Source organism: Sphaeramia orbicularis, chromosome 3 (assembly GCF_902148855.1).
Source record: "Sphaeramia orbicularis chromosome 3, fSphaOr1.1, whole genome shotgun sequence".
Taxonomy (NCBI): domain Eukaryota; kingdom Metazoa; phylum Chordata; class Actinopteri; order Kurtiformes; family Apogonidae; genus Sphaeramia; species Sphaeramia orbicularis.
In genome coordinates this window covers 48,123,236-48,142,932 of record NC_043959.1, presented here as the reverse complement: position 1 = coordinate 48,142,932, position 19,697 = coordinate 48,123,236, and the positions used below count along the sequence as shown (strand labels likewise).

The 19,697-nt window shown below is 40.0% G+C and overlaps 1 protein-coding gene across 2 annotated transcripts in view; it reads right to left on the bottom strand.

Annotated features, from left to right (window-relative positions):
* The window catches only part of zfhx3b (zinc finger homeobox 3b), a 288,910-nt gene that overhangs the window by 19,612 nt on the left and 249,601 nt on the right, over positions 1 to 19,697 (bottom strand). For both annotated transcript variants that reach the window (XM_030127560.1, XM_030127569.1), the window contains one exon: positions 7,143 to 7,250. In XM_030127560.1, the coding sequence (XP_029983420.1) occupies positions 7,143 to 7,250 (108 nt within the window). The remainder of the gene's footprint in view (positions 1 to 7,142; positions 7,251 to 19,697) is intronic.

The window sequence follows — 19,697 nt, the reverse complement described above, 5'->3', positions numbered from 1 at the left end:
GTAAGTATATTCCACTTCCACAATTATTTAATTAGCACCAAAGGGGTGAAACAAGTGGCTGTTTATGCTAAGGGACTGGAGAGCTGCAGAAGGACCGAAAACAGCTGCATAAGTCTGGATGTACTCTATTTCTATTTTTTATTTTTTATTTTTTTGAGTGTGTGTTTGTATGTGTGTCCGTCTACATGTGTACCAGAGGGTAGTGGGAGGGAGGGGAAGTGGTCTGGGGAGGCTTTACTCAGACAGTTGTTCTCGTCACGGCCAATTAGGACTCCATAAATCTGATCAATCGCTTTCTCCTAAGGATCCTATACCCTAACACTTTCACCGTCACCATGACTAACATCCAACTACTGGATTCTGCGTTACCTTGTCAAGGATGATGAAAAAATGACCGAAAAATTGTAAAGCTGGGAATGAAATAGAGGTAAAAACAGTGTATTTTGGTGTTGTGTAATATGGTTCCTAGCATGGGTACACACACACAAAAGACACACAAGAGTAAAGGACAATTACAAGGAAATACGTAGCATCAAAAAGAACAGAGAAGTCTCTTGTTAAATGTGCTGTGGGTGTCAAAGATAGAGGCATACTCCTGTGTGAGGTTCTTAAAACTACAGTAAATGTCAGTATACAGATCCCAGAAACTGCTTAGATTAGGAACGTGTCTGATTCATAAAGTATCCTCGGCACAGACCACTATGGGGTCTCATTAGGTACAAATCCCCATCCGCACCCAGCCTCTGCTGACAGATACATAGGGTGGGCTTGCGTTTGAAAGCACAAAAGACAGAGCTGGAGTGGAGAAAAAATCTTAAGAGTCAATTAGGTGATTATTAATTCATGCCCCTTTTCTGTAAACCAGAGGCTTTTGTGCTGTCGAGTCCCGTAAGTGAATTGGACTTTGGCACCTTGTCTCACCTCCCATAGCTGGACTGTATTATTCAGGCAGCAAAGGGGCTGTCAGCACACTGCACCGGTCTCTGGAGCAATCACAGCCTTGTTGTGCTTTCAAGGGGAAAAAAGATGGCTGCTGGACAGAGTGACTGACACAGCACAGGCTGAATTAAACAGAACAGGTCAGCTGCCACTGAAGTCTTCCAGGGGTGCAATCACAGCTGAAATTAACCGACTTTGTCCGTGATGATATTTCCATAACACGCAACTAATGATATGTACAAAAGCAGAGGATGGAGAAAAGATTCTTGGGGTTTTGAAGGGGAATTCCCGTCCTCTGACTGACATGGGGTCCTCATCATCTCCGGAGCCTCTGCCCCCTCATTACCACAGTTCCTGTCTCGCCGTGGCAGCTTCAGGCCTCCGGTTGTAAAAGAAAAAAAAAAAAACAAAAAAAACATACCCTATCATCCAGTCCGTCCATGCTACTGAGGCTGGATAACTTCACTGTCACTATGCCCAGAACAACCACATTCTGCCCATTACTTTAAACTGGACCTCTCACTCACATTTCATCTGCATTTTCCTAAAGATCCAGAGGATCACACGTTCCTAAACATGAGTCCACTCAGCCAACTCCCTGTGAAACCTTTCACCTTCACACTGCAGTGGGCTTCTGACGCCCCTCTGCTCTTCGCATGGTAGAAAATCCTTCCTCCTATTCCCTCAGCAAGCTGGCCATTAATATGGAGATGACTCAACTCCCCCAGTGCTAAAAGTCATTTTCTTTTAATGCTATGTTAACAATACATGAACATTGTCTTTTCATTTTCCAGTTTCCATCAACGCTTGTAATCTATATCCTATATCATAGCCTAGGACAGTAAAAGGAAAAGTTCCACTACACCTTACTGAACCTTTTTCACTTAGTTATATTCATACATTTGGAAAGGAAACTAAAATTTTTCACTTTAAACTCATGATTACATAAGAGGCATAGTTAAGATGAAGGAATTTAAGACATGTAAGACAAAGAGCGCCTGTGTTAACTAGAAGAAGCATTATTAATCTGCAGACGACAAAGCGACAGGACACCATGGCATTCACCTTTACAGGACACTGAGACTCAGCAGTGGTGCTTAGCCATTAGATACCTCGTGGCAAAACTCATAAACAGTGAGCTTTCAGGGAGTTGGCTCACAAACAAGGACAATTTATGGCCTATTATCTTCAAAGACAAAAGGAATTATAATTTGAGGGATGACAAGCACTAAAAAGGACGTGATATGAAAATATAAACATTTTCAGTGCTCTCTCTCCTGATTCTTCATACTAATTTGGACTTAAAAGCAATAACAAATCACCAAAGCACTGAATGTCTCCCGGTTTGGAGTAACAATAACATAAACTTGAATAATTTGATTGTAACTAACCATAAGCAAGCCATTTCAGCTTCATCCACAGCTAATATTAAATCTACATATCAGTACCACTATATGGAGAACAATCCATAACATTTGCTATGTCTGTAACAGCACAATAGAGAGCATAATAAAAAAGCTGCAGATTGCAATGCCACTCTGCTGCATCTAGGGGATGCTAATCATCATGTTTATTATCCAGAGTAAATGTACCCGCTACAACACAATGTCTGTTTCTCCTCTGCACACACCAGCACCATCTGAATGGGCACATGTGCATCCTGAAAGACCCAGGTGTGTGTAAAGCAAAAAAAAGCCAAAAAAAACAAAAACAAACAAAACACACACATACACAGACTTAGACACCCAGTGTATTCAGCACACTCAGCTGCTTAGTCTCAACTTAAGCATTTTTACAAATATAATGTCAAAATTTTAATAGTATCTTGCTACTCCTTTCTGCTCTATGAGACCTAAACCAGACAAAACTATCACAGCTGTACAAGAGTAAAGTAGATATTTTACAACATTTATGATGAAAAATCCCTTGAAATTTTCATTATCATATAATTTGCAATTACGGTCTGTAAAATGGTTCCGTCAAATCTTCTTTAATCATAACCACAATAATCAAAACAACACTTCCACTGTGGGTAGTGAGACTAAAGAAAAGTATTAGGGATTAATCATCCATAAATATAGATCACACCTATTATAATTTTAATTACTCAGAACTACATGTAGTAAGCAAGTAAAAGTAAAGTGCAAAAATACGAGTGTGCATTATTTGCACAGAGGTTGTGTTAAACAGCTTTGAGTATGCATTAATAGAAAAGTGCTACATAAAATTAATCCATCATTATTATTATTATTATTATTATTATTATTATTATTCAAGTGCTAAATTGGAACCTGGATGTCACCTTTAATTTGTGCTCCACAAAAATACTGTCCATCAGAATACACCCACACACTTGCACCTTAATAACACTAACATTTAAACTCATGCCATCACTGAAGACAGTGAATCCATTTTTTTAGTAAACACTGCACTGGACTTTCTCTGAGTCCTCCAGTAAATACACTCACAGTTTCCCTTTTTGCACAAGTTATTTTACCCTATTAAAGCCAAAATATTTATGAATACTGACAGATGTTATTGTAATACAAACAGCAACAACAAGTGCACTGAACAGAGACTAATGAAGCATCAGCAGATATACTTCTGCACTAGAAGATACAAAGATAGCATACCATATTTAATACACAGCAGTGAGAAAATGTGCAGAAAATTAGTTTAAGAGCACTAAACATTGATCTGAATCCTGTTTTTGTAACTGGTTCTGCATATTCTGAAAAGTGTGTAAGCTTAACAAATAAATACAATCGTAAAAGTTTTAATCACTTCTTGGGAATTGGCATATGACAGACAAAAACAGTCTCTGCCAATACACACAGAGACAGCATTTACTAGTAATATGCAAACAGACTGTGGAAAAGAACTGAAAGAATGCAGGAACATTATTATAGGCCTACATGTGGATCTGGAGTCATCTGGGAAAATATGCACAAATAATAAAGACTGAATGAACTGTGATATCAGTGACACAGTACACATCTCTGTATTTTACATATTTGCCTTGATGTAATTTTTTCGTCTGATATTCATATGTCTTGTTGGTTTTACAGGTCCTAAACTGAGCTGATATTATATTTAATTGCATGTAAAGAAAGACATATAAATCACCATCAGTCTCAGAGGACTACCTCCAAACCAGCAACAGAATCAACCCCTCCTCCTTATCCCTGTACTTGCCTCAAACCTCCGACACAACATCTCCTATACATTTACTCTATGTTAAATATGACAAATCACATTGTGGCCAAGTCTGTGGGCATATTAAAAATTCACCCCCTTCCCCCTCCTCTTGCGTTCTTCACCTTCCTCTCTCCCCCGCACTTACCACCCTCCTGCCTTTCACTGTGCTGCATCCCCATATTCTCAGCTGCTGCATAAATACACCACCTGCTTTAATGAAGGTAAGGGGCCCGCTCCTATGCAGCTCTTCTCTTCTGCTAGTGCTGTCTCAGCTAGGTGAGGAAGGTGTGGGGAGAGAGGCTCATAGCTCGCCATTTATACATATTTCATACCTTGCATTAAAAATGACCCTTTGAATTACTAATCATGAGAAATGGTTCTCAGCTTATATGATTAAATTTATATTTTCTCCTCTCAGGATATATACTTCACATGTAGGCTCTTTTCTGTTATACAACATAAAAGATCCTATAATGACAATAAGTTACACCACATAATGTCTATGTCTGGAGGTTTGTGACATTTACATGTGTCTAAAACCGTGGCATGTACATGTGGATATATGTATTATCTTTGAGATAAATAAAAAAAACAACAGAATAATGAAGGCATCTTTCAAGAGATGACATGCCGAATACATATGCATTTTACAAAGACTTCTGATGTACCTCTAAATGATTTTAATGAATACTGAGGAGCTGTGGAACAAGAAAGAGAAAACAAGATTGACAGTGGCTTTAAAAAGGAAGGAGCCTTTTTTCTGTGTTCGCTAATGCTGTCTGTCTGACAGTGACTGTCATTTGTAAAGGAACAATGTTGTGCTCTGTTCCAACAGCAACATGACAACGATGAGAAAAATACTTCAGTAGTTCTAATGATGGACTTTAGAAACAGCTCAGCCTCAGACAGTGGGAGACTGAGCACCTTTCAGATAAATAACAGGTTGATGCTCATACACCACTTACTAACATGCACACATCTGTGCTTACTGTACAAACATCTTCAGACAATCATCAGCCCAAACAAGTGCTCCACTGTTTACCAAATGCACTGCATGGTTTTTTCTCACTTTTTTGAACAATATAGGTTTCTGCTCTCTCTTTGAATGGGCATTGTGTTCATCAATCGTCAAAAAGTTTCGAGCTCAAAAAGGGACCTTCCATTAAACTACAGCTGTCTACCTTTCGCTGACTACACAGCCTTGAACCCACCACCCCAACCTACCCACCCACCTTTTCACTGACATCAAACAGAACCTCAGACCTGGTTCCCTAATGCACATGCTATTTTTAACTAAGCGTTTCTAATAAGCTGCTGGGAAGCTGTAAATTTTTCATATGCAAGCACATATTTCCTTTGTGAAAACACAGAAACACACTTATTTGGTGATTAGCGACTGACAGAGGGGAGGAAAGGAACTGAATATGCTTGTATCAAATTGCATGCCTTTCAAAAAGGAGGAATCCTAATGCGAGGAGTCGTCTTCCTGTGCACCACAGGTATGAGTGAATTATTAATCGGCCAGCTCATTTTAATGCTTTTTAAAGTGCTTTATTTTGATGTGCTAAAACATACTTTTAGCCATATTCAGTCAGGCATGCATATCATTATTTCTTCCATCAAAGAAGAGTGTCGCCCTTTCAAAGAGCACAAACAACTCAGCCTCATTTAAAATAGAAGTTCGAATATCAAAGACATTTTACAAAGGCAGGGCTTCAAACACTGTGATGAAGTTTTTTTTGCTGCACTTTATAAAAAACTTAGGTATGCAAAAGGTCTGAATTGTTTTCCAGCTTTTAACCTGACTAGTGTAAATCAAAACATCCTGCAGTAACACAAGAAGTTAGACAAGTGAGAAGCATCCATCCAGGCCTGTTACTGTTCAGTGTCATCATTATCAGAAATCTCTTCTATTGGAAGAGAGATTTCTTAACCGCCTGTGTTGTTTTCCTAACAGTAGAATACCAAATAAAGTGGGAATAAAAAGAGAAATAGAAGCACATTTAATTTACAATGACATTTATGGACTCTAAGAACAATCTGAAAACAAAATCATTTGTATAGTTACAGTCTCCACTAATGGACATACACTGTACTGCACACAGGAAAACACTAAGTATTAACCTCTTTTAGAAGTTGTGTCCAATTGTTTCTTAAAGCACAATTAGAAGAGTATAAATGTTCAGCATCTTTACTGTTTTTACTGCAACCACTGCTGCAGGAACCTTCGTTGGTAAGTTATGATCTAGTTCCACAAACAACTGCGACATGCCAGGACACAACCACCATCAATGCCAACATCTTCTATTTCAAAACAATGTAAAAACAACAATGCCAGACAGACATAAGTTGACAATGACTTAAATATTAGAATTTGATCTTTGGAAATGCTATCGTGGCTACTAGTAGAACCCATTTTCCAGGAGTCAGCCCTTGAGCAGAGATTGTTCAGGCCTAAGCCCCTCCCCTCCCCTTTAGCCCAACCCCTTCACTGGAGTCCCCACCTTTACTTGTCAGAAGAATAAGTCGATTAAAACCACCCAAAACAGGGTATGTGATATCATTAAGCGCAGTTGTGTTGTCACTGTGCAACAAAGTTCAGAAGTCACGGTTCACATGTGAGTGCACACATGGCACACAGGCCCCTCTCACAACATCAGCTTTTGAGTAAAAACAAAGACATGGGTCACATGTCACGTGAACATATCTATTCATATCTAAATTAACAGTTTGCCCAATGTGTTGGGCTGTAATGTATGGAAATCTGCAAAAGCAAAAAAAAAACAAAACAAAACAAAAAAAAAAAACCCAGCAACTAGTTCTGTATTTTGGGAGTTCTGGAGGAAAGATACTGCTGCTGCTTAAAAGGGTCTCAATATTTTTGGCAAAATATGTGTAATTTAGTTTGACAAATGGCCTGTGGTTGAACACAAGTCTAGTGCAGGGCCACATGTTTCCCGTGTACAGTATTCCCTAACTGTGTGTGGTATAAATATTGGCCTTACCTGTCCCTTTGGTGAGCTCCTTCTCCCCCCCACTTTCTCTGTCTTTGGTTTGGTCCTCCTGGTCTGTGGTGGTCTCACTAGCAGCCTCCACATCCTCGCTCAGCTCTCCTGAAGGGGGAGGGAGGATGGGATATGTAAATCACCACGCCATCAGAATTGGTGGAAGCACTTAAAGGGACGGTAGCGTTTTTTTTCTATAGGAGCTTGCAACAATTACATTTGCTGACACACAGTTGCAAGGCTAGCAGACAAAGAGGTTAGAATCTGCTTTCTGCTTACTGTCCTGTGGTGTCTGATCATCAATTCTGATGTGTAAATTGACAAGAAAACAAAATTTTTTACACTTATCATTATTATTATTATTATTATTATTATTATTATTATTATTATTATTATTATTATGAGTAGTGTGCGATTACATTTACATTAAGGTTTTCCTCCTCCACTAAGAAAAAAAAATCATGTGGTCTAAGATAGGCAGATGGAAAAATAATTGTGAGTAGTATCCCTCAAGAGAAAGACCTTTTACTAGACAAGCTCCCACTCTTTTTGTCACACACATGAATACAAATACGCACATACATTACTGTCCCCTGCTGCAATCTGCTAGATTACTTACCAATACAAGCCTCATTTCACTTCCTCTATCCTACTATAGCAGAAAAACATAAATATTTAAAACTTTCAGAGCCACAATTCATTTTATTTTTATGCCAAGTCAAAGGCAGAAATCCCTTGTAACCACCTTAAAAGCCTCAGCTCGATATATCAGGCCATTTAGGAGCATCGAAGTCCAAACAATGGATATTCGATAACACCACTTGTAAGTAACACACAGAGGAAAAGATAGCAAAAACAGATAATAAAAAGGGCATCAATCTTGTTTATTTCCCTCCAGTGCCCCCTGAACATCCCCTTTGCCTGTTAAGTTTGTTTAAAAGTAGTGGGACTTGCATGCAATAGCATTGATTTGACAACAGTAAACTAGGCCGCAGTCAATAGGCCCTATCAGTTATTACACAAGTCAGCTAATTCTCAGCAAATGTACTTAAATGCTCTTTTGAAAATGCTTTCATGCTCAGGTCTCTACTCTATGAGCTATTGATATATTGACAATGCTACAACAGCTACTGAAATATCCTGTTCAAGTATTCAGCCCTGCAGTCATCACACATCCAATCTTAGCTCACCACATGACTACCCACAGCCAAAACCACTTTTATGATGTTACATTATCCCCAACACTCACTGTTTATCCCGTCAGTTATGAAATATTGCATTCACTGTATACAGAGTTGAAATCGTGTTCTCCAACTCCTGTATGTGTCATTATCACAGATGCACTTTGAACACTATTTGTGTTGCTTATATTTCTGAACTACATGACTATTTTCACCGAGTCTTTCCTGGTGATAATTCTAACTCACAAAATATTCAAATTCTATTCACCTCCTGAAAGGGTAAATAGAGATGCTGTATGTAAATAAGCAATGTTTATGAACAAAAACAGCAAGAAAATTAGTAATTTGTTTAATTAAAAAAAAAAAAAGTTTTATTTTATTTTTTTATTCCAGTCTTTGTTGTGTATGTGAAAATACATGGCTGCAGCTTCACAAGTATATTTAATAAAAATATTTCCTATTCTGAAATAAAAATATCTTTGTTAAAATGTGATTGAACACACACTGAAGCATTGAAGAGGTGTTTATCATCTTAATAAGAATTTTATTATAAACACACCCACATGGTTTTAGTATAATGATTTTTTTTTTCACTTAAGTTTTTATTGAAATTTTATAAACACATAATCAGCAAAAACAACAAAAAGCGAAAAAGCAAACCTTGCTTGAGTACACTACATGACCTTACATTCACATAAGTGTAATGATATTTTGCTTAAAATGTTCACAATCAGAACAAAACATTTTTGCACTACTGGGAAGACATGAGCAATGGCTTTCATATCCTTCTTGCAGATAGAAATGCAACAGGAAACAGCTATCTGAGCAGAGTGAGTGGTCTGTGAATTCTGTTGTTTCATATTATTGCTGAGAGTTGTTTCTGTGATCTAATGATCCCATGTTTAACTAAAACCAACGGGTGACTGGCTTCTAGGGAAAAGTGTTCCCTGGATCATACTCGCATGAATAAATTTCATTCTTTTATTTTTAACTGTGTTTCTAGTATGTTTCCAAGGCAACCCGTGAATTTCATCCAGTTCAGACCATCCGGTGCTGGGGTGGCAGATCTTAAACGTTACCAGAACACCAAAGATCTGCAGCCGAGTCCCAGAATCCCATCTAACTCCCGCTTGTGTAAATCTCCACAACTCTGTGAGAATTAGGATACTATACAGCTGCACAGGTGCTCAGATTACAAAATAATCCTTGGGTAAATTTTTTCACCTTTAAAAACGGGGCAAGGTGTCATTTCTTCGCATGTGACAGTCGATGTGCGAGTAATTCCCCACCTACACATTAACACACACTTTGTGCTTAACACACGACACCTTTTGTGCTTAAATATTACTGTGATAGGCAGCTAACATTCGAATGCTATTCAGCTTCCCTGTACCCACCCCCAATAATCTACATGTTCATATCTGCATAGACTCTTTCCTCCCTCATGTTTTCAACACTTTTTATTATTATTTTTTTATTTAGACATTAAATCAACATATGACACTTTCGGCACACACATCACAGAACACCATCCATAATTTATGCATGCAGGGATTCAGACATTTAATTCAAGGAGCAGCGTTACATCTTTAAGTGGCAAATAGCTTTGCCTATTCCTCATCTCATCTCCAACAGTATTACAGAATGATTAAAGCCAGGCCGACCATAATTAATGAAAGGTCATGAGTGGCCTAAGAGTAGGATGCAAATGGAAGAGACACTAAAACTGTAGCCATAGATTTAACTCTGAAAATAGATGAGGAGAAGCACTCAAAGCTATGGCAGCAGGCCATTTCTAACCCAAATCTCCGAGATGTAAAGGACAATAGCCTGAAGGTTGTCTTCTAATTAATTGTCTTCATTAACCATCCTAATACAATGATATGAAACAGTTCCATTAATCTAATCATGCAAGCTGAATAAGCCCATTGCCGACACACAGATTACACTCATCTGTTCTGAGCATATAAATATCAGCTTTGGTCTGCCAGTCACTCAGTGGGGACAGTCCATGGGCTCCCTGTTCCACTATATCACAGACATACACACAAGTCCACCCACAGATGTGGGCGCACACACACTCCCAAGATCTCGCCGCTCAGCAGTCCTCCCCTCTTGTGTTTGCTCACCAATGAGTGCAGAAGCTTAATCGGGCCCATAGGTGTCACTCTATACAAGCTGGGAGAGAGCAACTTGCTCACACACATTAATGAGGTGCGGGGGGAAGGGGCTGAGCAGCAACAGACAGAAACACGCGGGGAAGGGGAAAGGGAAGAAATATGTGGAGATGACAAAAGCAGATGCTATGCAAGAGGCGTCCAGTGAAGATGAGACACTGAAAACGGCAAGATTACCTTCAGATGAGAGAGACCAGCCTTCCTTTCCCCTGAAGAGCAGTGATTACACTAATGCTAATCAGACTGACAAGCACAAACGGCCTAATAAATAATTGATGGTAACCACTGCACTTTCCAGTATTCCTTCCCAGACTGTAGAGAAGAGCAGCAGCAAGTAATAATAGTCACTCTAGATATCTTTCACTAGGTCAGGCTCCTCCTCCATCCTCGGCCTCAGCAGAATACAGTTCTAAGATGATAACTGCCTTTCTTAAAAAACTGAAATCCGGTCCTACCTGAGAATGGCTCCAGTGTTCCTCAAACAGTAATGACAGTCTGCTTTTTTTTATGTCGTATATAGAATATTTCAGCCTTGTCTTTCTCTGTTGCCTTTCCAAAGTCCTGAAGAACCAGCGCGGGGGCTGAGCTGAGCGTCTCCCTCTCCCCGGCTCTCGAGTACTGGGAGCGAGGGCTGAGCTCTCCCTCTCTCTGGGCTCCTGTGTGGAACTGTGTGTCTAAGCTCTCATTACTCTCATTATGATTATTGAGGCTGTTGTTATCATTTTAACCAGGTGTCACAGGACTGCACTGTAAATCAGAGGTGTGCTTCTCCTGCTTTATCCAGGGCCGGACAGCTTCCTTTTCTTTAACGCTGCACTGTCGGATAAAAAGCAATCTTATTTCACACTTCACAGACTCTATCTTTCTCCCCTACTTCTTCTTTTAAAAATCCCCCTCTTGCCCCCCCCCATCATCCCTTGCACCCCTTCCTTATATCAAAGTTGGCCTGACTCTGGACTAGAGGGTGCAAAATGAAAGTGACAGGAGGGTACCATGGGACAATGAGACACAGGACCCATGCTGAGGGCTTTCAAGCATTGTCCGCTCTTCATATCAGCACCTCTGTGCCCCATACGCAAGACCCCCCCTTTAAAACACAACACACAAGGAAACACTCCCCCTGCTCATAACCCCCCCAGTCCTGACACACACATTCACAAGCTTTCCCCCTTATGTCCTCACAAGCTACCTCTCATAAAACCACAACAGAGCAAAACATGCCCTCAACTGAGCCCCAGACAAGAGTGACTTTTGCTTATGAACAGCCAATAAACTACAACACAGCATTATCAGTAACTATATGGGCCACTGCACTGCAAAGCATATAGCAGTGTTAAAATGTGTACACGTGTTATGCTGTGCAAAATTGCATTCAAAATGACTTCTACAACATTCATTATATATCTGATGATTATCATTATGACTTACAATTCAATTTAGTTTTATGGACCTCAGCTTTTAAAATTAAATGGATGCAAGTCCAGTTAAAAACACAAAGAAAAACATTACACATCAGAATTAATGTCAGAAAACACATTTCCTGAACAAAATGGCACTGCACACATGCACACAAAATGAAAGTGTATCTGTCCCTGTACTCTTCTTTTCTCACTTATGCTATTCTCTCACTCCCCCTCCCACACACTTTCACATTTTGAAAGGAAAAAAAAAAAACCACAGTAAACTACCTCAGCGCTGCTGATCGGAGTTACATGTTAGATTCCTGACCTGTGTATGGGGGGACACGCTGGCCTCTCCCTGCTGGCCCTGCTGTGACCTCGGGATCTAAATGTGAATGAATACTTTGTGTCTCCATGGGGCTAAGGGCAGGAGGAGAAGGCGGGGGGGTGGCAGAAGAGGCGGAGGTGCAGCAGATGGAGGAGGGGTACGGGGTTAGGGCAGCTAATAACTAAAAAAACTTTAAACGGCGAGTTAATCACAAACAGCAGTGATAGCTCACACTGCCTTAGAACAATATCACAGCAACCCCTCCTCCACTACTTCTGGTCTCTCCCAGCGGTGCCTGCTCATCAGTCCAACCTCATAGGTCTTCCACAAAACACTTAATTTGATCCTCTTTGCCTTTCAAACTCGCTGGTCATTTTAAGGAAGCCTCAGCACCTTCAGGCCAGAGAAAAAGTCACATGCAAGAGTCATCTCTGTCTTGTATGACATTGGCATCCTTTTGCAAAGAAAGAAAAAAAAAAAAAAAAAAAAAAAAAAAAATCAGACATACATGTTATAAGCAACTAATTTGACTTTTTCCTAGTCTTAATACTTAGCAAATTAGGAACTGTTATTGAGCTCTTCTTATTAAATATTTCCCTAAAGCGTTATCTCCTGGGAAATTCTACTAATTAGAAATACTTTTTGTGGTAATGGCATGTTTAGATACATTACAAATAAAGAGAAAAAGGCAATTGCCGCTCTACTTCTCATCTTTGTGTTTTACTTGTGTGATGAAAGGGAGGAAGATCTAGGTTAATGTGGCTGCACAGGGAGTGAGCATTCAGGGACTGCTCACTCTTCTGCCCCAACTGACACACACATACACACACACGCACACACACACACACACACACACACACACAAAACACTGTGACTTGTCCGGGATGATGGCCGCTCTCTAACACATATTAAGTCCACAATGGAAGATGCAGGCTGTACTTTTCCCAGCTAGGATGGTGGGCTAAAAGCCTGTATAGGGGGCAAAAACATCACTGGCCAGTACTCTTCCATCTACTCTGCCTGAGGGACATTGTCCTGCACAAAGAATCACTCTGCTCTCTACCACCCCCCGCCATGCATTTATGCTTATCATCTTCCACTGCTGCCTCCTCTTAAATCAACCTCCTTTTATTAAAGCATCTTCTTCTTTCTCCTCCAGCTCACACTACAATGCCTTCACCTATTTGCAGCTATTCAAAGGGACCCAACAGAAATGGGGTGGGATGACGGAGTGTGGGGGTGGCTGAAGGGGTGTGTGAAAAAAAAAAAAAAAAAAAAAGCATCACCACTGTCATGAAGGGCAATCACATCAGCTCCGAAATATTCACCAGTGGGTTGGAAAATGCGATGGTACAGTTATGACAGGCGAACAGGCGACTCCCCCCTCTCTAGCCCACAGTCCCCCGCCCCTCTCTCCATCAGGGCGGAAGCATGGTGGACACTCTGAATATGTATAACCCGGAAAATGTATTGATTTTTCATTTGGCAAAAAAGGGACACAAAAATCACATAACCTGAAACTGTCATAGCTCTTTTGTTCATAGCTCATCTCTCCTGATGTTTGGCTTTTGCCACAAACTCTCTTTAATTACCAGGTACAGTGAGCTTCAGAGCCTTTCTCCACAGAGACACAGCCACATACAGCCTGCTGGGCTTAACAAGACAGCCCACATCTATTATATATGACATACACCCAGCAGCTTTTGTTTCATATCTGACTAATAAGCGCACTGAATATGACTATACCCACAGTTTGTTTTGTTATTATACATTAGATATACTGCAAAAAGCCTTCTTGAAGAAAAGCTTGAAAATTAAAAACACAGTATGCCACATTAAAAATAGCACTTTCATTATAAAAGGTATTGCTCGATAGGCCCGGCGTTCATTTGATGTACTTTTCTGAAACCGGTGGACTTAACATGAAACTCTATTATCGATCTGAGTTCTTCTAACTAACAGACAGGTGCATGTATGTTTGTGTGAATGTACACACTCGTGCATGTGTGTGACCATTAACAGGTACTTATCTGTTTATCTCTCCTTTTAGGCACTGCAGACCGGTACAGTGGACTGTCTGAAAAAGATCTCTGCCTGTCGATTTATCGAATGCACCATTTGCATATCTTTGTAGTGCATCCATCTGCCTGTGGACTGTTCTGTGGAGGTATTAGCTCAGAAAATCAATGTTGCCATGGTTGGATGTATGTAGCGCCTACCTCGGCGCGTGTTAGGAGTCCGGCTCACAGCTCCCACATGGGTCCTATTTGCATGAGTCCTGCCGGCAGAGGCTTTCCTGCCGGTCCTTCAATCTTTATAAACGTAAAGTACACAAACACATTTCTCAGCGTGCCCCATCAGAGCGGTTTGCCATCCTCCTTGATGGTCATCCTGCCTCCCTGTCTCTATTCGCAGCCCTGAGCCTGACCGGCTGTTTGTTTATGAAAGCGTACGCTGAGATAAAACAGAATCTGACAAGGTTATGAATACCAATTTTGCTAATCAATTTTATTTAAAATATAAAATATAGGGTAATATTGATGTGTGTTTGCTCTTGAAAGTTTAACAACCTGCTAAGTTCAGATGTGTAAGAGTAGTTGAACAGAGAGGTGGTGGATAGTGGCTGTTTTTAAGTTATTTACTAGTTATTTTTATTTATTACATCATACAGTTGCTCAGATATACAAGAAGATGGTGCGTAAGTGCAGCATAGTATGGATGTGGAGTTTTCTCACACAGACTGTTGCAGATACACTGAGCAACTTTTCCTCTAACAACCACCCCAGCTGGTTGCTCAAAGCTAATTGTTAAAGAAATCCAATGATTACACAGCACAGGCACTTTAAAACAACCATGAGAGTGGTACCACTTATTGAAAAAAAGCTCTCCCTACCTCTATCCATTCAGTTTCTAATACAAATCAAATACAGTGAGCTTTCTTTTACCATTTGTCTTTCTTTCTGTTCCTCTTTGCATAGCCCATCCATTACTTTCACATGAAATATGAAAAGGCAATATCCTCTCTGTGTTTGTACTGAAGCGTAATGCGATTGTGTTGTCATTTATAGGAAATAATCGCAAACCTCTCTTTCATTTTCCAGTTCAAATAACCATGAAAAATTAGCCTTCAATGTCAGGGAGGACAACAAAGGGATGCACACAGACTATTGCTTCACCACCGCGCTTGACATTTCTCCTTAATAGGAAAACGGGTGGTTGTTTCCATCTTTCTTTTTCAATCTTTTTATTTTTCTAACCTCGTCCCCCCCCCCCCCCCCCCTAATTAAAAAGTTCTGCACTCAGATCTTTCTAAATCTTTTCCGTGTCTCTATTCAGTGTAGAGGATCTGTACGTTATGAAGGGTTGGAGGGTTACAAAACTCTGGTCGCATGCACACTGCACCCTGCTCATTAGCACCCCTACCCCTGTCTGCTAATGGCTACTGTTGGAGGGAGATGTCGCCAGACAACCACTACGGGGCCTAGGTCGCCGTGACTACCGTCCAGCAGCCTGATAGATAAATAATTCAACAGCTATCAGACTCCCTGGCAGCAGAGCAGTCCCAAAAACACACACTTAGGACACAGCTTGTATGCCTTCCTAACTGATCAGCATTTAGCTCTAACAAATGATGTACAACCAGATGTCTGTACAAGACCCCACACAATTAGCCTTAGCAGTAGTCGGAGGATCCTTTTAATTTAGAGAAATCTTTATTTTCAGTGTGAGCAGCAAAGTAATGGTAATTGCTTTCTGTATTACTGCCATTAAAGCCTTAATAGGCAGGTTGTTTTCCACTGTAATTATGTACAAAATAATCAACCAACTTTGCAGCACAATTATTGGAAATGCATTTAAACAAGTTTATTTGTGCTCAAAACATTAGATTCTAGAGGCAGAAAACAAAGGTGAATATCAATACTGTAAGATGTATTGTAAGTATGTCAAAAAAATTATAAATGCATATATATTTATATTTATACACACAAAGAGTGGCACAGAGCTGCATTGCATCCTCCGTTATGAGAACTGTCTCTTTAAAGGCTCAGTGTTTCTCTCAGACTTCTGTGTGACTCTGTTGTTAAAGAAAAACTACCTGTGTCAAAATTAGATGTCTATTCAAATGTGGTGTCTTTTATGGAGCTCCTAACATAATATTTGATCCTTATTTGCATATTTGCAAAACTGGATTTCATCTGGCAGTATGGCTTGTGATGCATATAATGAAATTTCCTCTCAAAAGGCTAATGAAAAAGACTCATCTCATGCAATTAGCTGCTCTTTTATTCACTTCTTGTAATGTATTAATTTATTATCACATAATTCTGGCGAAATTATTTATTTATTTGATGTGCACACCTTACAGCCTTAATTACAAAATAGACTCGGAGCCAGATGATAGGATGCAATGCACCAACTCAACCATCATTTAAACTAGTTATCCTTTTAATCTCAGTGGTATATCCAGCCTGTATTAATTTGAACCTAATCAGTATGCTAAATTGCTTTAGGCTTTCAATTTTACATGAGATTTAAGAAATGTTTTAGAATGACACTTGACAAGATTTGAGTTTCTTGCTGTAAAGTTTACATGGATGACTTGTTAAGTGACACAGTCATAAACAAATCAGATAGAGCTACACGCAATATCAAATGTATGTTCTTAAAATCATATGGAAGTAAACTGGCTTTGTCTGATTCCTCATGAACATGTCATAATACTGTAAAAGAGGGCTGAAAGCTCCTAGAGGGGTAGAACCGTGCTGCCCGCTGTGCTGCTCTCCAGAGAAAGAGACTTGGAGTGATTACAGTGAAACAGTGCTACTCAGTTATCTTTGGCTCAGCCACAGGAGAGGCAGAGGAAAAGACATGAATGAAAAAAAATGGAAATGATGATGTGGCTAAAACATGGGCCAGCTGTTTGAAAATGACCAAAATGACTAGTATGCCTGATGCTGTTCTTAAAACATTTACCCCAAACTAAAAAAAAAAAAAAAAAAAAAAAAAAAAAAAAAGATAAAATGCATCCACAGCATTTTGCGTACCAAGTCTGATATCCACTGGCTACAAAACATCCACAAAGGACATTCTTCCCAAACATAGTCAAGAGCAGCTGTGTAGGGGAAGATATATTATTAAATAGAAATTTCAAATGCACTTGGATTCTGAAGTGAAGGCCAATTAAATGGCTTTGCAGCATCCATTTTGTGCCGAGTGAACAGGTATGAGAAGGAGGAGGAGGGAAAAAGGGGGGATTTGATGGCAGCAGGAAAGAGGGGGGATCACACTGGCAGGTGTGGTACCTGATTGGCTCGCCCGCAGACTTCACCAAATAGATTTTTAATTTGTGCACATTTGTAGTACATTATGATGACACAACATCACACAGTTTAAACGTAGCTTTAACAGCAAACTGTTATGTTAATGATTTAAGGATCATATCTACGGCATTTGTTAAACATAAGGTTAGACAGCTTGAGTGTGATTTTTTTTTTTTTTTTTTTCTCCAACCCTCCTCCTGCTTTGGTTTAGTGCTGACTGTGCATATGGGCATGAAAATGAGCAGGCCAGTCAGAGTTGTGGAGTCCCTTGCCTCTCTAAGGCATGGTCAGGGATTAACAAACCCTGGCCTATAGAGACCGAGCCTGCTGCTAAATTGGTGCAGTGCTATACCACATCTCCTGTTTCTATTTCTATGCATGGCTATGGTTGTTAGTGTTGCTGTTGTTTTTATAATAGGTCCCGTTATTGTCCTTGCTGCAGAAGCCTCTTCTCACTCATTAGGGAGAGGTTGTAGAGTTAGGGGTGAGAGCCAAATAAGGTACAATATTAATTATTCATCTCAGCGGTTGGTGTTTGGGTGCTGCTATGTAGGCCTTAAGCAGGGACTTTAACTAGCAGAGGTCTGCCTCTGGAGGACTCGTGGAATAAACAATTGAAAAAATGTTTTGCCATAGGTGCCAGTTACGAGGAGAAAACAAACACTAATCACCAAACTAATCATTAAAACAAGCTGCCAACAATAATCTAACTCTCGGAGGACCCCTGGATCCTCCCCTGTGTACTGATCCACCATCCTAAAGGTCTATCATGTCCTCTGCCTAGATTCTACTTCAGGCTCATAAAGGCCCCGAAACAACCCCCTCCTCTCCATTCAGCCATGGCTTCTGTTGGCTCTAGCCAGGACCAGTGGCCTCCTGAGAAGGCTGTGATAAGAATTCATTTCTTCCTATTATGTGCTCTTGTCCACTGCCTCAGTTCATCAGTTCAGTGCAACCAAGTCGATGAAAGGGCCTGTAATGAAGCAATCAGATGCAGCCTGGCTTTCTGGGCCCAGCACTTCATTCTTGGCTCCCAGACCCTAGCTCCCAGTGCAGGGTGTGAGCTGGGGTGAGGGATGGCGAGGGGGAAAACGGACACAGACTGCACACAAGCATTAATTCAAGACCTTGCCTTTCATAGACTGAAGGATAAGCTGCTCTCACATGTGCTTCACACCAGGTCTGCAGTCTCCTGTGGGTTCAGAGAATCACCCAGCTTTAGGGCACCCTATTAATTTAAACTGGTTTCAATATTGGCACTAAACCAGTCCGTCAGGTTTCTGCTGGATTCTCCGCCTAGGTTAGTGGTGGAGATGGTCTTTATCTCCGTCCATCTGCATCTAACCTCTTCACTCCACTGTCTACTCTGCCATCTCTCCTCTCCTTCCTCAACCTCTGACATCTCTTCAACATGTGGAAACTATTATGAGGAGTTTGGGAGAGGAATGTATGTGTTGAATCTTAATCAGTGCCTCAAAGTGAAGGATTCTCGTTTCTTTTGTCTATAATGCTGTGAAATTTTCATTTCAAATTAAAACGGGCTTTTTTGATCTACCTAATATTGTTTTCTCTCCCTTCAGGGGCAGGAAATGGCTGCCGTTATCTTTGATCAGCCTTCCTTCCTTAACCTCTCTTATACAAAAGCATATACCCTAGAAAAGCATGTGAATGCGTTTTTTTTTTTTTTTTTTCTGTAATAAAGCGGTCAGGTTCAATGCCAGGTTGCCAAAAGCAAAAGAATAAACTGGAAGGTCAGATATGTGTGGAAGTTTATTAATTTTTAGGATGCATTGCAATACATCATAATTTAATTAGGCCAGTGAATATTTATACACTGAAGTCGGAATAATTTCATTTTCATATTCTTTTTTATTCTTATACAAACACACATTGTACACATCAGTAATCACCTTTGACCTGGTGCAATGATCACATACTGAGTCCCAATTACACTTTATCTGTCAAGAATAAATCACATTGTCACAATCGTTTCATGAGAAGAGGTGAAAATATTCTGTTCTAACTTCATGGGCATCAGCGTACCTCTACTTGTGACAGATACTAACACTGAAAAGTTTTGATTACTTTAAATTATAGTCTCTTGTAGTATGATGTAGAACTTTCCAAATAAAAAGAGTTCAGATTTTC